Consider the following 16,421-nt stretch of genomic DNA (forward strand, 5'->3'; position numbering starts at 1 on the left):
GGAGGGGCTCAGAGTCTCAGCCCGCCCCCTTCAGAGTGGGTGGGGCCCGCGGTGTCCACAAACCTCACGCATCGCGGGACACTTCCGCTCTCACCCAGACCTCTTCAGCAGTCCCCTACAGTCCTCAGGGAGCACAAGTCCAGCTCTACAACGTGTCATGTCAGTTTTCCTGGGAATCTAGTAAGAGACCAAGGTTCATGTCACACACCCTCAGCAAACTCCCCCACGCTTGAGCCACCTCTGCCCTCCCCCACATCGTCCCTCCCTGCAGAGAAACTACTGTTCTCTCCTCCTGAGTCCTCATAGCCCTCCGGCCTCCTTCCCCATCCCCCACCCAGAAAACGTGCAGCTGATGAAGCTGTCAGACTAGAGTGTGGCCAGGCTTTATCCTGAGGCTGGAACTGGCATGAAGGACAGACACAGACCAGCGTGTCCCCCCAACCCTGCCTTCACTCTAACCTGCAGCCCCTACAAGCCAACTTCTTCAGCTGAGAAAAGGGGTGGTGCCTTGGGCTAGCTTCCCATTAGTAAACCATCAGCTTCCAGGAAATCCCAGAGCCTGTCTTCCAAGCCAAGTGAACTTGGGTTTTCTCCAGAGGGCAGTGGGGAGCCATTGAAGGTTTTAGGCAAGAGGATGCCCCGCTGTGGGATGCCAATCTTGCCTGGCCAGATCTGTGCTTTAGAACAATTTCTCTGGCTGCCCTGAGAATGGCTGGAGGGGCCAAGAGCAGGGACAGGAGTCTTGGGCAAACTAAGGAGGCTTGTGCTGTCTTCCAGATGGGAGACCTTGGTCTTCCAGTCAAAGGAACTGACAATATAGGTAAGGAGATATCAACCACCTATCTGAAGGCACTCTGTCAAACATTAAAAGAAAAAAATATCCATGCATGGTGGTCAAAATGCAGAGCAGAGTAGATTATAAAATGGGTTTTAGAGTCTGAGTAGGAAATAAAATGCCGATATGCATCTCATACAGTCATATGTGTGCTCAGTTACTCAGTCATGTCCAACTCTTTGCGACCCCATGGACTGTAGCCCACCAGGCCCCTCTGTCCATGGGATTTTTCAGGCAGGTATACTGGAGTGAGTTGCCATTTCCTTCTCCAGGGGATCTTCCTAACCCAGGGATAGAACCCATGTCTTTTGCATCTCCTGCATTGGTAGGCAGGTTCTTTGTCACTAACACCACCTGGGAAGCCCCCATTCAGTCATATACAGCTACTGTTTCCAAGCTATATGTTGGACTCCGAGCTTCCTGGTGGCCAAAGAGAAAAAAGGAAGCTTGAGTAGCTACATGATTTTCAAGGAAACATTCAAGACTAGCAAAACTTGTCCAGATAATTATTCCCAAAGGACATTGTCCACTATAGGAAGCCTTCGCTTATCTTTTCCTTTATTCTCCCAAGATCTGCGAGGTGGTGACTAGTACTGTGTCCTCCAAGCTGCAGGCTTATTTCCAGACACTGCCAGGTAAGAGCTGGGCAGAGCTAAGAATTCTGGGGTAGAAGGGGGAGGGGGAACCTGGGGTAGAAGGGGGAGGGGGAACCTGGGGTAGAAGGGGGAGGGGGAACCTGGGGTAGAAGGGGGAGGGGGAGAGTGTGATGGAGCCAGTTTCCTAGGCAGGCCTGGGCTTGGGTGGGAATGAGTAGAGCAGGTTAGTTTCAAATAGTAATTAGCATCGAATCCCTTGGGGCCAGGTGATTGCAGCAGGTCCAGGAGTTAAATGGAAGAGGAACCCTACAAGGGCCAAACAACGAATACCCACAGCCCCCTGAAGCCAGAAATACATAACTGATCTGAGATCCGAGGCTGGTCACTTCCCCTCTCAAGGACTCAGTTTCCATATCTTTAAAATGGACACAATCTTCTCTTTCCCCAAGTGCTCAGTAAACTGTAAAGGGTTGCAGAAGGTGCAGGAAGACCCATCTGGCCAAGTGTCACCGGGTGTCATGTACCCAGCAGTAATGTTTTCTCTTGGCCTCCCAGTGCTGCACTGAGATCACTGTTTTCTGCCAAATGTATACCAGGAAACAGGAGCCATGACTTGTCCAAATTCACAGGGCCAGTAAGAAGAAGAAATATGATCCAAATGTACGTTTTCCTTCTCCAGAGCCTGTGCCCCAAACTTCTACCAAGGCTGCCTCCCCACAGAGCCTAGTGTGGCCGGCAGGTGGTACTTGTCCATTTCAGATACACTTCCTTCTTCCAGGCACTGCCCCAGCCCCTCCAGGTGCAGAGCCCATCATGGATGTGTTCAGTGCAGTTGCAGGGTCCAGGGTTTAGCCTCACCGGGCAGGAAAAAGATTTTGGTTTGAGTCCCAGCCTTGTCACTCACGAGCTTTGCCCTCCAGGACTAATTACATTTACTGAGACTCAGTTTATTCCCTCTAACCTGGGAAAGAAGGGCTAAAGCAGAAACCAATATTCATTTAATCCTCATTGATTAATGCTGGAAACAGAGAAACCATTCAGACTTGAAGCCAGTTTGGGCTCAGCCTGGGATGTTATCACTGCAATAATGACCCCTTCTGGCTTTTGAGCCCCTACCATGTACAGGGCATCTGCAAAGTCATTAGTAGTACCCCATCCTACAGATGAAAACAAGTGGCTCAGAGGAAGTGAAAGGACTTGTCCAAGGTCACACAGAGTTCAATTTAAGCCCAAGTCATTCTGCTCCTTGACTCAGCTTTAACCATGTCTCAGGGCTGTTGGAAGAAGGGAGGGAGTTGATGTTTCTGTGAATGTGGGGTGTGGGCTCATTTTCCTTTAAAGGGAGCTCAGGGAGGAGAGCTCCTTGGAGGCAGTGGGAATGGAATTAGCACTGCAGGTCTGTATTTAACTTTAGGAGATCCTGACTCTGCATCCCAGGCTCCAAAGATGCTGCCATGGGGAGCCAGCTCATGGTCCCTCTTCTTTCCCCCTAGTGACAACCAAACTAGACAAAGTGGCTGGGGTCGATTACTCACTGGTGGCACCTCCAAGAGCCACAACTGATAACCTGGATGGGCTGCTGAAGGTGAGACTCATATCAAGAATCATACACTCTCACGCCTTTGCCTCAGAACCCCCACACCTGAGGGCTTCCTTCCCATCATCCTTGGAAACAAATCTTACAATGACCCCACCCCCTTCCTATCTATCCTCACCACTCTTCCCAGTCCACCCTCCACACCTTCTCCTGGTTCCAATCACACTGACCTTCCTGCTATTCTTGAAATGCACTAAGACTGCTCCCTCCCCAGGACCTTTGCATTTGTTGCTTCTTCTAGCCAGGAGGCTCTCACTCAGATATCAACAGCAGCTCTCTCTTCCCTCCTTCAAGTCTTTGCTCAAGTATCCTCTCCCTAGAGAAGCCCTCCCAGACCACCATTGCTAAAATAGTACCCTCCTCTTCTGCTATATCCTGCTTTATTTTTCTCAGCAGGACTTATTACTCATGTACACACACCGCAGTCACATGCCTGTCTCCCTCAATATGATGAAAGAGAAGGGGCTGTGATTGCTTTGTTCTTTACCATACACAGCACCTAGAACTATGCTTGGCGTGTAATAAGTGTTCAGTAAATGTGTATTGGATGGATGGATGGTTGGATGGATGGATGGATGGAGTGAGTTAGTTTCATTTCATGCCACTTTCCCCCTCACTCTCTACCCTCCAACCAGGCTCACTGGGCTTGCACCTCCTCAACACTTCCAGCTAATTTCCACCTCAGGGCCTTCATCCTGTCCATTCCCTCTGCCTGGACTCCCCTCTCCTCCTTTCCCTCCTCTTCCCAGCCATCTTCTTCTTATCCTCCAGTGGGTCTGGGCTGGGATGTCACTCCCCAAGCAGCCTTCCCCCATCTCAGCTGGAATAAGTCCCACTTTCTGAATCCCCTCCGGATGTACCTCAGTCCCTCCACAACTGGTGTGTCTGTTTACTATTTGCTTGTTTTCTCTAAAACACATTTAATGTCCAAAAGAAAATGTAGAAACCACATAAGAGCAGAAGAAATAAATAGGGAAAGAAGGGGGGAAGAAAAGAGAAATTACCCTAATAATATGACTTTGTATGTTGACACACAAATTACACTTTTCCAACCCTCCAATCCTTTCCTCTGCTCAGACACAGAAAATTACACACACACATGCACACATGTAAAAGAGGCAGAAACAAAAATACACACATGTAGGCATGGAAACAAGTACACACAAAAACAACATATATAAACATGTATATGTATACAAGTCATGTTTTACAACTTTTAAAACCAGACCAATGCAAAGTATATATCTATTAATGAGATGTCCTCCCATAGTGCTTTAACTGGCTCTTGGGTCTTTCAGTGGACAGCTTGTGATAAGGTACACAGACAGTGCCCCCTCTTGGGATGTCTGAGCTCTTTCCATTTTTTCCACAAGTGTAACCAGAGCTGCCATGAGTATCCTTGTAGCTGGGTCTCTACCCATCTTTGATTATTTTCTGGAAGTGAAATTGCTGGACCAGATAGTATACTTGTAAAAAAAATCTAAGTGATAAGATGGAACAAAGGATTAAAACAATACCTGATTATCCCTAGCGAATGAGAATGTCCTGTTTACTGACCCCCCCCACCCCCACTTGGGGCTCCTGCCCAGAGGTGATAGCTGTCAGCTGTGGCAGGTATTACTCTGGTCCTGAGCATTCATATACACTTACATGAAAGCCCATCTGGTTTTACTGAGAATCTGTTTGCACTGTTCCTCACTTGCTTTTCTCACCTAGTGATTGATAAATATTAGAGATGGTTCCTGGTTGGTACATAGGTCCACCCATTATTTTTATTTTTTGTCTGTTTTGCAGCTATTTTTAAGAGTTGCTTATGATATTTATTCTATAAGATGGGTGTCATGATCATTAACAGCAAATAATGATCCAAAAGTACAGAGAATATTACACATTATCACATACCCACTACCCAGATTTTAAAAGTGTTACTATTTTGTCATATTTACCTTTGATATTTTTTGAGATGAAACATTGTAGAAGTAAATAGCTGAGGCCCCCTTGGGGACCCTCTACTCCGCAGGGAATCATGCGGATGATGTCCCTATGTGTCCTTCTCGCCTGAGTTTTTATACTTTTGCTACCTATCTCTGGTGTCAGTAATTCTCATATAGTATGTTTTCTAGGCCTTTAATTGTACGTAACTGGCTTCCCTCATAGCTCAGTCTGTAAAGAATCTGCATGCAATGGAGGAGACCCGGGTTCAATCCCTGGGTCGGGAAGATCCCCTGGAGAAGGAAATGGCAACCCACTCCAGTATTCTTGCCTGGAGAATCCCATGGACAGAGAAGCCTGGCAGATTATAGTACAGGCTTGCAAAGAGCCAGACACGACTTAGTGACTAAAGCACAATTTTACATAAATGGTATTCTAACATATGTATCCATTGACAATTTGTTACTTTATAACTCAACGTTATTATTTTTCAGCTAAGTGAATGATCTGTTTTTGCAATGCGTAGCCAAATTGCTCTTCAGAAATGTAAACATATTCCCCAGGAGCCCATGAATACTTTAACCAAAAACTGGATAGTATCAGTTTAAAATACACACACATTTAAAACAATTTACCTCTCTCTCTCGAATATTTTGCTAATTTGATAAGTGAAAACAAACAAACAGAATTCTCCCTGTTCTTTTAGGAGAATTTCTGCGCTTATTTGCAAGGTTGAGGCAGAGATCATGGCATGGTTAGGAATGTGCTTGCCAGAATCCAGATGCCTGGGTTCAATCACTGACTGGCACTCACCCTTTTAAGTGAGCTTGGGCAACCACTTCACCTCCCCAAGCCTCAGGGTGTGTTGGTGTGCTCAGTCACTCAGTCGTGTCCGATTCTTTGTGGGCCCGTGGACTGTAGGTCGCCAAATTTCCTCCGTGGAATTTCCTGGGCAAGAATACTGGAGTGGGTTGTCATTTCCTTCTGCAGGGGAATCTTCCCAACCCAGGGATCAAACCTGCATCTCCTGCATTGGCAGGCAGATTCTTTACCACTGAGCCACCTGGGAAGCCTCAGCATCCTCTCTTGTAAAATGCGGGTGATCTCATCTACCACACAGCCTTGGTGGGAAAACACTTAGAAATTAGCACCAGGAGGCATGCAATGCTATTATTAGTCTCAGGCCATGGCTTTCTCCTTTGTGAATCTGGGATTAGTATCCTTAGCCTATATTTTCCTGGAATGGAGACATCCAATTGTAATTCTTGAAGGATGCTCAGGCTCACTCTGCTGCCTCTGCCCACAGGGGGAGTTTTTCAGTCTGGCCCACCGCAGCCCCCCACCCTTTGCCCCGCCAGCACTGGTCCTTCCCACCAACCACGACCGCATGGTGTACCTGGGCATCTCTGAGTATTTTTTCAACACGGCCGGGTTCGTGTATCAGGAGGCTGGAGCCCTGAATCTGACCCTCAAAGACGACATGGTAAGGCCAGATGGGAGTGAATGTGGGAAGAGAGTGCAGTAGATGGTCTGGATCTGAGTCTTGGTTCACAGCCAGGAACATCGAGGTCTGAACTCTGGAGTCAGCCAGACCTGAGTTCAAACCCCGGCTTCCCTCTTTTCCATCCTGGTGACCTTAGGTCGGTTATTCAGCCTCTAAGAACCTCATCTGTAAAACACCAATAATAGTATCTTCCTCCAAAGGGTGTAAGGAAGGTTGAATGAGATATGATTACTTGGGCAGCCCCAGCACAGGCTTATGAGTGTGGAGGAAGTCCCCTGAATCCTAATGGTAACAGCTAACATTGATTGAGTCCCTGCTGTGTGTCGGTCTGTAATCCAGTCTTAACATCATATCACCATTATGGTCATCATCCTCAATGTCTTTGTCTCTATATCTGTGGCTGAGTCCTGCTCTGGGCCTCGGTTTGCCCATCTGTAGAATGAGGAAATGACCATCCTCCCCAGAGTCTAGGGGCAACGGGATCCCTCCCTGCTCACCAGCCACACAGGGCTCCTCCTCTGCTGCTGTCAGAAAACATGCCAGATGCCCCCTCTGGAGAAGCATCAAAGGGATGCTGACTTGTCCCCCTGTGGAGATAAACAAAGACCATCCCAATGAGAACTCTTGCCTTTGGCAGACTCAAAGGCACACGGGGGTGGAGGGGTGGGAGGCGGGGGAAGGCTTTATAGTGAATAAAGGCAGGGCTTCAGGTAGGCTCTTACAGAAGTTGTCGGTGTGGGCAAGCTGGAGGTGGGGCTAACAGAAGCCAGACATCTTATGTGATCGGTTTGGAAAGCATATCTGATTTTTCCAGCGCAAAAGTTAAGGAAGCTGGCAGTCACTGATCATTCTGGGTCAGCACTCTTCAGTCATATGTGATCTGGCCACAGTCTGTTTAGGTATTCATTCTCTCACCCCTCATATGGAATTTGCCCCCCAATCTATAACATAATCTTCCAAGATCCTTTTCTCTTCCTCCCTCGCTACAGATTCCAAAGGAATCCAAGTTCCGCCTGACAACCAAATTCTTTGGAACCCTGATACCCCAGGTAAGAAAGACTTGTTCCCCCTTAGTCATCTCATGAGGAGGCCTTGGGGAGCTGAGAACAGCTCTGCTGAGAGCTGCCCCCTGTCCAGATCGAGAGGTGACCCAGCCTAGGAGTGTGGACATAGCTTTGTGCAGCCCATCCCCAGTGAAGAGAAAGGCCCCAAGCACTCATGTGACCAGGTGTGAGAGTAGATTCTGAGGGCTCATCCATTCAACAAAGAGTTATTGAGTGCCCACCACATTTCTTGGGCCCTGTGCAGGGCATCCAGCAAAACAGACCGTATCCCAGCCCTCCTGGAGATCCTGTTCAGTGGAGAGAGAGAAAAAATTGTTCAGACACCTGAAACAATAAAAAAAGAAAACTCAGACTGTGAAAAGTGAAAAAGTGAAAGTGTTACTCATTCAGTCTTGTCATATTCTTTGCGACTCCATGGACTGTAGCCCCCCCAGGCTCCTCTGTCCATGAGACTTCCCAGGCAAGACTACTGGAGTGGGTTGCCATTTCCTCCTCCAGGGGATCTTCCTAACTCAGGGATGGAACCCTGGTATCCTGCATCGCAAGCAGGTTTTTGCTTTCTGAGCCACCAAGAAAGCTGAAGTTTATCACAAATTGGCTTAAGTTGATGAGGTCACTATAGACAAGGTAGCCAAGTAGGGCCTCTGTCTCAGTCTGCTTGGGCTGCCATAAAGAAATGTCACAGACTGCTTGGCTTAAACAACGGGAATTTATTTCTCACAGTTATGAAAGCCGCGAAGTCCAAGATCAAGGTGGCAGCAGATTCGGTTTTTGGTGAGGGCCGTCTTCCTGGCTTGTAGATGGCTACCTTCTTGCTGGGTTCTCAGATGGCCTTTCCTCTGAGCTTGTGGAGAGAGAACAGACAAGCTCTGGTATCTCTTCTTATTAGGACACTAATCCTGTTGGATCAGGTCCCACACTGATGACCTCATTTAACCCTAATTACTTCCTTTAGGCTGCATGTGCAAAGACAGCCACACGGGGGGTTGTTCTCAGTCATTCAGTTGTGTCCAACTGTTTACAACCCCATGAACTGTAGCCCACCAGGTTCCTCTGTCCATGGGATTCTCCAGGCAAGAATACTGGAGTGGGTTGCCATTTCCTCCTTCAGGGGATTTTCCCGATCTAGGGATCAAACCTGTGTCTCCTGCAGCTCCTGCTTTGACAGACAGATGCTTTACCACGGAGCCACCTGGAAAGCCCACACTAGGGGTCAGGGCTTAAGTATATGAATTTGCTGAGCAGGGGGGACACAAACATTCAGTCCATAATAGCCTCTTTGATGGTGGCACTTCCAGAAATGTCTATATAGACAGTACTGGTGTGGAGGAGGTGCAACTCATAGTGGGGTCAGGAAAACGAAGGGAAGTTTCATTTGCATAACAATTGCATTCTTTGCACTCAGACTGTGAGTTTACCTGAGGGAGGACTGGAGGCTAGCAGAGATGGGGGTGTTGTCAAAGCTCTCTTTTGTTCCTCCTTGAACCCTCCGCTGCTCTGCAGACTTGAAGGAAGAGAAAGAGCCAAGCTAGGGAGGAATACAGGACAAACATTCAGGGAGAGGGGACAGCGAGTGCAAAGAGGTTTTAGACAGAAAGAGAGCAGATCGCAATTTTTTTAGTTAATATCAGGATACTTTTATTCCATCCAAAATGGTGTTTTGAATTATAAATCTCTTCCTGGGATCTATCTGAGTTTGAACTCCGGCCCTTACTTACTAGTTTCATGTTCCTGAGCACATTCTGCCTGTATCTCAGTATTCTCATACATAAAATGCAGTAATAACAACTTCCCCTCATAAAGCTGCAATTGATTAATTGAGTTGATGTAAATAAAGACAGCAAGTCACATTTGAGGAAAAGAAGTCCCTTGTGGGTGGAGTTAGAGGGCAAGTGGTAGAAGCGGTGGAGGGGTGGGCATGGGGTGAGGTTGGCAGGGTGCCAGGTGCTGAATTACACAGTCTTTGCAATTTATTCCGAAAGCAATGGGAAAGCTTCCCTGGTGGCTCAGTGGCAAAGAATCTGCCTGCCAATGCAGGAAACACAGCTTCAATGATCCCTAATCTGGGAAGATCCTACATGCCACGGAGCAGCTAAGTCCGTGCTCCACAACTATTGAGCCTGTGCCATAGAGTCAGGGAGCCACAGTACTGAAGCCCAGTGCCCTTGAGCCTATTCTCTACAACAAGAGAAGCCACTGTAATGAGAAGCCTGTGCATCACAACTAGAGAGTAGTCCCTACTCACCACAACTAGAGAAAAATAGTCCGTGCAGCAATGACGATCCAGCACTGCCAACAAACAACAGTGGGAAGACATTGGAAGTGCTTCTGCAGGACCAGGACAAGATAGAATTTAGACACTTTTTAATCAATGGCCTCTTTTGTTGGTCGTCCCCTGTGGGTTGCAGGTGGCCAAGATGTTCCCTGACATGCAGATGCAGCTCTTCATCTGGGCCTCTTTGCCTCCGAAACTCACCGTGAGCCCCAGCGGCCTTGACCTCATCTTTGTCCTGGACACCCAGGCCTTTGTTGTCCTCCCAAACTCCTCCTTGGACCCCCTCTTCGTGCTAGAGATGGTAAGCTGATCCCAGGTCTGAGCAGACAGGCAGCCCTGGACAGGGCTCAGAGCACTGCCCTGAGAGTCAGGGGGACTGGTGTAAAGCCTACCCAGACTCAAACCTGCACTGTGTGTGTCCAGAGCCACTGTCTTCTGACTTCTCCATTCCATTATTCATTCTGTGGTTGGCTTGAAATAGGTATACTATTTCCAATCTGTTCATGCATATCTCTGGTCGTTCAATTATGCATTTGTGGGTTTGTTCATTCATTTACTTAGTCATTCAATTATTCATTCGACTGCTAACTTGAAATCTAGTGTGTCTTTGCTGGTTCATACATGCATTTATTCCATTATTCATTTATTATATCTTTGTTCAATGGATCATTCCTTTGTATATTCATTCATTCATTCATTAATCATTTATTCATCCATGCCTATCTTTATTTATTCCTTCCTTTGTGCATTTAATCCTTCGCTTCTTTAAGTTTTCATCCCATGGTTGACTTGTGCATCCATTCATTTGATCACTCTGTCACTCCGCAAACATTTGGTGGCACCCACTCTGGCCACTGGAGGTGAGGGCCAGATTCTCCCCAACAGCAGGTACTCAGGTCTGTCCAGCCTCAAGTTGAGACCCATTTTCCTCACTTTGCAGATTCAGTGGGTTCTGAGGGGGTCACCCAAGGTCACACAGACAGTGGACAGGAAAGCTGAGGTTGGGAACCTTGGTTTTCTGAGTAAACATTCATTGAATGACTAAATGAATGAATGTGAAATAGAGCTGGCCTGGACTCCTACCTCACAGCCTGTCTCCTACAGCCCATGGGAGTGACCTGGGAATCTGAACTGGTCCCAGAAGCAGAGGGAGAAAAATGGTAATTGTTTGACTGTCCAGGACTCATAACAAGCACAATGTTGGCGAAAGGAAGACTCCTCCCTTCCATGGGTTCTGTGGGTCTGACCCAGCAATGTGGGCTCCCCTGCTGGGTCTTCGTGAAGCAGACCTTCTGGTCTTGGAGGCTTTGTGGAGCCCCAGGATTCTGGGTCAGTGGACTTCACTTCCTGGATTGTTGCTTTGCAGAACGTGAACCTTTCTGTGGTTGTTGGTGCCAAGTCCGACAGACTTATTGGAGAGCTCAGATTGGACAAGTAAGTGGGCCGGTGGGCATGGGAGGAAGGGGCTGCCCACCCATTCTTTTTTTTGGCTTTGTTGCTGTGAGTGTGCTTTCTTTAATTGTGGCAGGAGGAGACTACTCTCTAGTTGCGGTGTTTGGGCTTCTCTTGTTGGGGAGCACAGACTCTAGGGCATGTGAGTCAGTACTTGCGGCTTGAGTGCAGGCTCAGTAGTTGTCCCATGGCATGTGGAATCTCCCCGGACCAGGGATCGAACTCATGTCCCCTGCGTTGGCAGGCAGATTCTTATCCACTGGACCACTGGGGAAGTCCTGCCCATCCAATCTTGGTGCCTGTGAGTTCACAACGACCTTACCAAGTTCCAAGCTTTTGTGTTCATTCATCCCATTTAAACCTCAAACAGGGCATGGTAGGTACAATATCCCCATTTTGCAGATAGTGAAACTGGTGCTCAGAGATGAAGTGACCCACCCAAGACCACACGTCATAGGGTGATCAACCATCTCGGCTTGTCTGCGGCGACCCAGTTTTAGCACTGAAATCCCCACATCCCAGGTCACACCCCTATCCTAGTCCACTCAGGACTGGGCAGTGCCAGTTGATAAATCTGCTCCAGCCTCCAGCCACCCCACGTCCCTGGCCTTCCTTGACACTTGGAAACCCACTTCAACTTCTTCACACCCCATCCTTGTGGCTTCATCAGCCACCTCCTCCCAGGAGAGTCTGGAATCCGTGCCTGGGTTTGAATCCCAGCAGAGGAGGTGGGGGTTAGGAACGTGGGCTTGGAGGCTGAGGCGGCTGCCTTTCAAGTGCAGCTCACCTTTGGCAAGCATAGAACTCTTCAGGCTTCAGCCGTTTTCTCTGGCTGGTAAGATAAGTGCAATAATTGTTCTTTGCCAGCCGCATCATTGTATTAATGTGTGTTGTGACGTTTAGAACACTTTGAAGGATCAACAAGCAAGAGGAAAAGAGAGAGACCAAGGGGCTCACAGAAGAAGAGCAATATAGAAATGGGGGGAGACAGAAAGAGATGGGGAAACACAGAGAGACACAGTAAGGGAGGGAGAGACACTGAGAAAGTAGAGCAAGACAGACAGATGGAGGAAGAGACACAGTAACAGGGAGACTGTCAGAGAGACAGAAGACACCAAAGGAGGCAAGAGGAAGAGAAAGGGAGAGAGAAGGAGACACACAGAGATCAAGAGTGAGGGAGATGTGATGACCCCCGAATTCCGACCTGGCGTCTGCCTCTTCTTCACTTTCACTCGGCTTAAATTGAGTCTTGCCCCACATTTCTGCCTGTTTCTGCCTTCTCTCTGGCACAGAGCTGTCCTTCTTAACCTTGAGTTTGGCTCCTGAGGTTTGCATGCTGCTTATTTCTCTTGGCATCATTTTGACAAGTGTTACTGCTTTGGAAACGTGGATTTCATTTTCCTGGAAACACCTGTGGGCCTCTCAAGTAGAGGAGCTGGAGAAAATACAGCTGGGTGATGGCTGAGCACAGACTTCCTAAAATATGCAGGATTGGGGGGTGGTGAGACTCCACAAGGCAGGAGTTTTCAAGCTTTGTAGGGTACTGGAGACAATAGGAGCTTTGGCCTCAGGGAGACCTGGTTGAAATTCTTCTTGGCTGATTGTTAGCTGTGTGCCCTTGGGCATATTGCTTGCCCTCTCTGATTGTCAAGGACATCATCTGCAAAATGGGAGTGTGATGGCCCTTGCCTCTTGGGTGTTACAGGAATTCAGTGGGATATAGCATCCAACATAGTGAATTAAAGGGATTCATTAAATAGCCATCTATTTACCTTTCTCCTGGATCATTGTTAAGATATCATAAAGTCTATAAATAGGGGATTGTTTATGGGCTCAAATTATTCAGAAGTCTGAGGGTTTCAGACACAGGTAGATCCAGGTGCTCAAATGATATCCTTAGGACTCTGGCTCTCTTCTCGGCTCTGTTCTCCCCCACACTGGCTTCGTTTCCTAGCAGGCTGTCACCGAGTGGTGGCAAAAATGGTCACCAGCTAATTTTGCTGGAGAAAAGAGAATACCTCACTCCCAATATTTCCAGCAGAAGTCCTTGGGCCAGCATGGGTTAGTGGTCAATTCTCGAAGCAATCACTATGGCAGTGAAGGTAGACTCTGCCCTTTGGCGAGCCCACCCCAGAACCCAGCATTAACAATGTAGGGAACAGATGACTGTCCCAAAGAGAAAATCAGGGAGCCATCGCCAGAGGAAGGAGGAACGGATACAGGATGGGAAAAGCAGACAACATCCCCCAGAGTGTCCCTTCTCCTCAATGCTGTGCTAAGTTGCTTCAGTTGTGGCTGACTTGATGCAACCCAGGCTCCTCTGTCAGGAGATTCTCCAGGCAAGAATACTGGAGTGGGTTGCATGCCCTCCTCCAGGGGATCTTCCCCACCCAGGGATCGAACCCGTCTCTTATGTCTCCTGCACTGGCAGGTGGGTTCTTTACCACTAGCGCCACCCAGGAAGCCCTTCTCCCCCGTAACTGAATTCTAATATGGGTCAGGCAAGCGGTGGTCTCAACTTTCCCCTCTCCTTCTCACAGGCTGCTCCTGGAACTGAAGCACTCAGACATCGGCCCCTTCTCGGTGAGTCTGAGGCCCTTGGTGGCTCCCTCCTTCCTCTGATCTTGAGATAACTGTCCTGAGGGCCTCCTGGGCTCATAGCATCGTTTCAATAGACCACTGATTAGTTTGCATATAATTTGCATGTGAAATAATGAGGGGAGGAGCACTGTGGGTTTTGTGTCCAACTGCCTTCAGTGTCTCTACGACCAAGTAGAGACGAGTAAATTCAGAGACGTAGCATCATAAAAGATATATACTGTCATACTACCTTTGAGCAAAATGGGATAGTCTAGGTTTTTGTCACAATGAATTGTGTGATGGAATCTTTATTTCCTCTTGAACAGCTTAACGGAATATAGTAGTCCCCCTTATTCACAGCAGATATAGTCCAAGACCTTGGGGTTGCTTGAAACCACAGATAGAAGGAAACTACATATACTATGCATTTTCCTATACTAAGGAGATAGAGGAGATAGGATGCTGACCTCTGGGTAGGGAAGATCCCCTGGAGGAGAAAATGGCAACCCACTCCAGTATTCTTGCTTGGGAAATTCCATGGACAGAGGAGCTGGTGGATTACAGTCCATAGGCTCACAAAGAATCGGACATGACTGAGCGCACACACACACACACACACACATACACACACTGGTAGGCACAGAGACCTGAGCTGGGATTGCAGCTCCAAACCTACTAACTATGGGCCCTGAGCAAGTCACTTCCACTCAACAAACTTCATACCTTCCCTACAAATCAACGATAATAATTTCTGCCTGAGTTAGTGCAGTGAGTTTTAAATGGGATTAATCGTACACAATCAGGTACAGAGACTCTGCTCAACAGATGTGAGTTGAATGAACAAGTGAATTACCTTCCTTAGTACCTACTATGTGGCAGGCCCTGTTCCATGGGTGGGGATGTGCTGATGAATTAGACAAGAAAACAACTCCTTCTAGGGCTTCCATTGTAGGGGAGAAACAAACAATGAGAAATGAAGAAGACCATTTCAGTCAAGATCAATGCTTTGAAAAACTAAGTGGAGGTGGGGTAGAAAGTGATGGGGGAGGTTAAGGGTTAGCTCCTGTGATCAGGAAAACCCTCTCTGGGGAGGTGATATTTGGGCTGAAGGAGTCCACAAGATGAAGATGTTGCAGGCAGAGGGAACAGCAGGAGCAAAGGCCCTGTGGTGAAACAGCTTGGCATGTTTGGGCAATGGGGGCAAGCAGTGTGGCTGGAGAAACAAGGCAAGAAGTAGGGGGCAGAGAGAGGCAGGCAGGCAGGCAGGCAGGGGCGGGCCCACCCTGAGCCTTCTAGGCTAGAGTAGCTTGTGTTCAGAGGGCGGTGAGAAGCCAGCGAACTGTTTCATGCAGGGAGGGACATGATCCCATTTCCACTTTATAAAAGATGCCCCTGCAGAGATGAGGGGAATGGACTATGGGGGATGAGTCAGAGCATAAGGATCCTTGCCTTGGGGAAGACGGTGCGTTCCTCCACATGAGAGATGATGGAGGCTGGGATGAGGCCAGGAAGGAAGAGAAAGATGGCAGATGGGAGACATACTTTGGAAGCAGAATTAGAACTTGGTGAGAGATTTTCTGTGCATGGTGGGGGGAAAGGCAATGAAGAATGACTCCCAGATTTTTGACTTGAGCCGCTGAGTGAATGAATGGTAGAGTCACTTACAGAGTAGGGCAGATGGGAGGGAGATGACAGGTATCTCGCCAGCCCACAGAGATGATTCCACCACCTGGAATCACTGTCATCAAATAGACTCACCACTGGGACTTCCCTGGCGGTCCAGTGGTTACAACTTCACCTTCCAATACAGGGAATGCAGGTTCAGTTCCTGGTCGGGGAGCTAAGATCTTATGTGCCTCACAGCCAAAAAAAAAACAACAAAACATAAAGCAGAAGCAATATTGTAATGAATCCAATAAAGGCCTTAAAAATGGTCCACATCCCCCCAAAAATCTATTTTTAAAAACAGGAGGTTCACTGCTCCCTCTCCTCCTACCATACCCTCTGGCCCTGATGGGGAGCTGTCCCTGTAAACAGCAGGTCAGATGCTCTTCAACAGCCAACCTGAATGAACCTTGCTCTTGTGACTTCCACTGTTGTTGTTATTTAGTTGCTAAGTCCTGTCCGTCGTGTCTGACTCTAAGTGACCCCACCAGGCTGCTCTGTCTATGGGATTTTCCAGGCAACAATACTGGAGTGGGTTGTTTCCTTCTCCATTAAAAGGTGCTAATTCTGTCCACAATGTCTTACTGCTCATGGCCTGAATCTGCCAGAGAGCCTCTTGCCAAACCTCTGGAGAATATTTCCTTAGATCTCTGAAATGCACCCCCACCACCCAACCCTGAAGTCAGTCCCAACATCCCCCCCAAATCCGATGGAAATCCAGCCAGCCGTTCCCATCTGATAAGATTACAACAAACAGAAAGACCCAAAGCAACCTCATTGTATTTTCATGGATTTACTGATGCCAGGGCTCTCCTGGCAGCAGCTGGACTCAGTCAATAACTAACTTCTGCTTCTGCAGAAAATAAAAATTTAAAGTTCCCAGATTCATGGGAAGAAGGGCACCACATTTGATGAGCCCCA

At 48.0% G+C, this 16,421-nt stretch overlaps 1 protein-coding gene across 3 annotated transcripts in view; it reads left to right on the plus strand.

The window, feature by feature from the left end:
* BPI (bactericidal permeability increasing protein) overlaps window positions 1–16,421 on the plus strand; it is a 45,152-nt gene that overhangs the window by 23,852 nt on the left and 4,879 nt on the right. For all 3 annotated transcript variants that reach the window (XM_081560943.1, XM_081560944.1, XM_081560941.1), the window contains 7 exons: window positions 1,407–1,470; window positions 2,925–3,016; window positions 6,267–6,443; window positions 7,454–7,513; window positions 9,937–10,104; window positions 11,170–11,237; window positions 13,796–13,838. In XM_081560943.1, the coding sequence (XP_081417069.1) occupies window positions 1,407–1,470; window positions 2,925–3,016; window positions 6,267–6,443; window positions 7,454–7,513; window positions 9,937–10,104; window positions 11,170–11,237; window positions 13,796–13,838 (672 nt within the window). The remainder of the gene's footprint in view (window positions 1–1,406; window positions 1,471–2,924; window positions 3,017–6,266; window positions 6,444–7,453; window positions 7,514–9,936; window positions 10,105–11,169; window positions 11,238–13,795; window positions 13,839–16,421) is intronic.

This window comes from Giraffa tippelskirchi, chromosome 13, assembly GCF_054371585.1.
Source record: "Giraffa tippelskirchi isolate mGirTip1 chromosome 13, T2T-mGirTip1v1.2.pri, whole genome shotgun sequence".
In the NCBI taxonomy this organism is placed as follows: domain Eukaryota; kingdom Metazoa; phylum Chordata; class Mammalia; order Artiodactyla; family Giraffidae; genus Giraffa; species Giraffa tippelskirchi.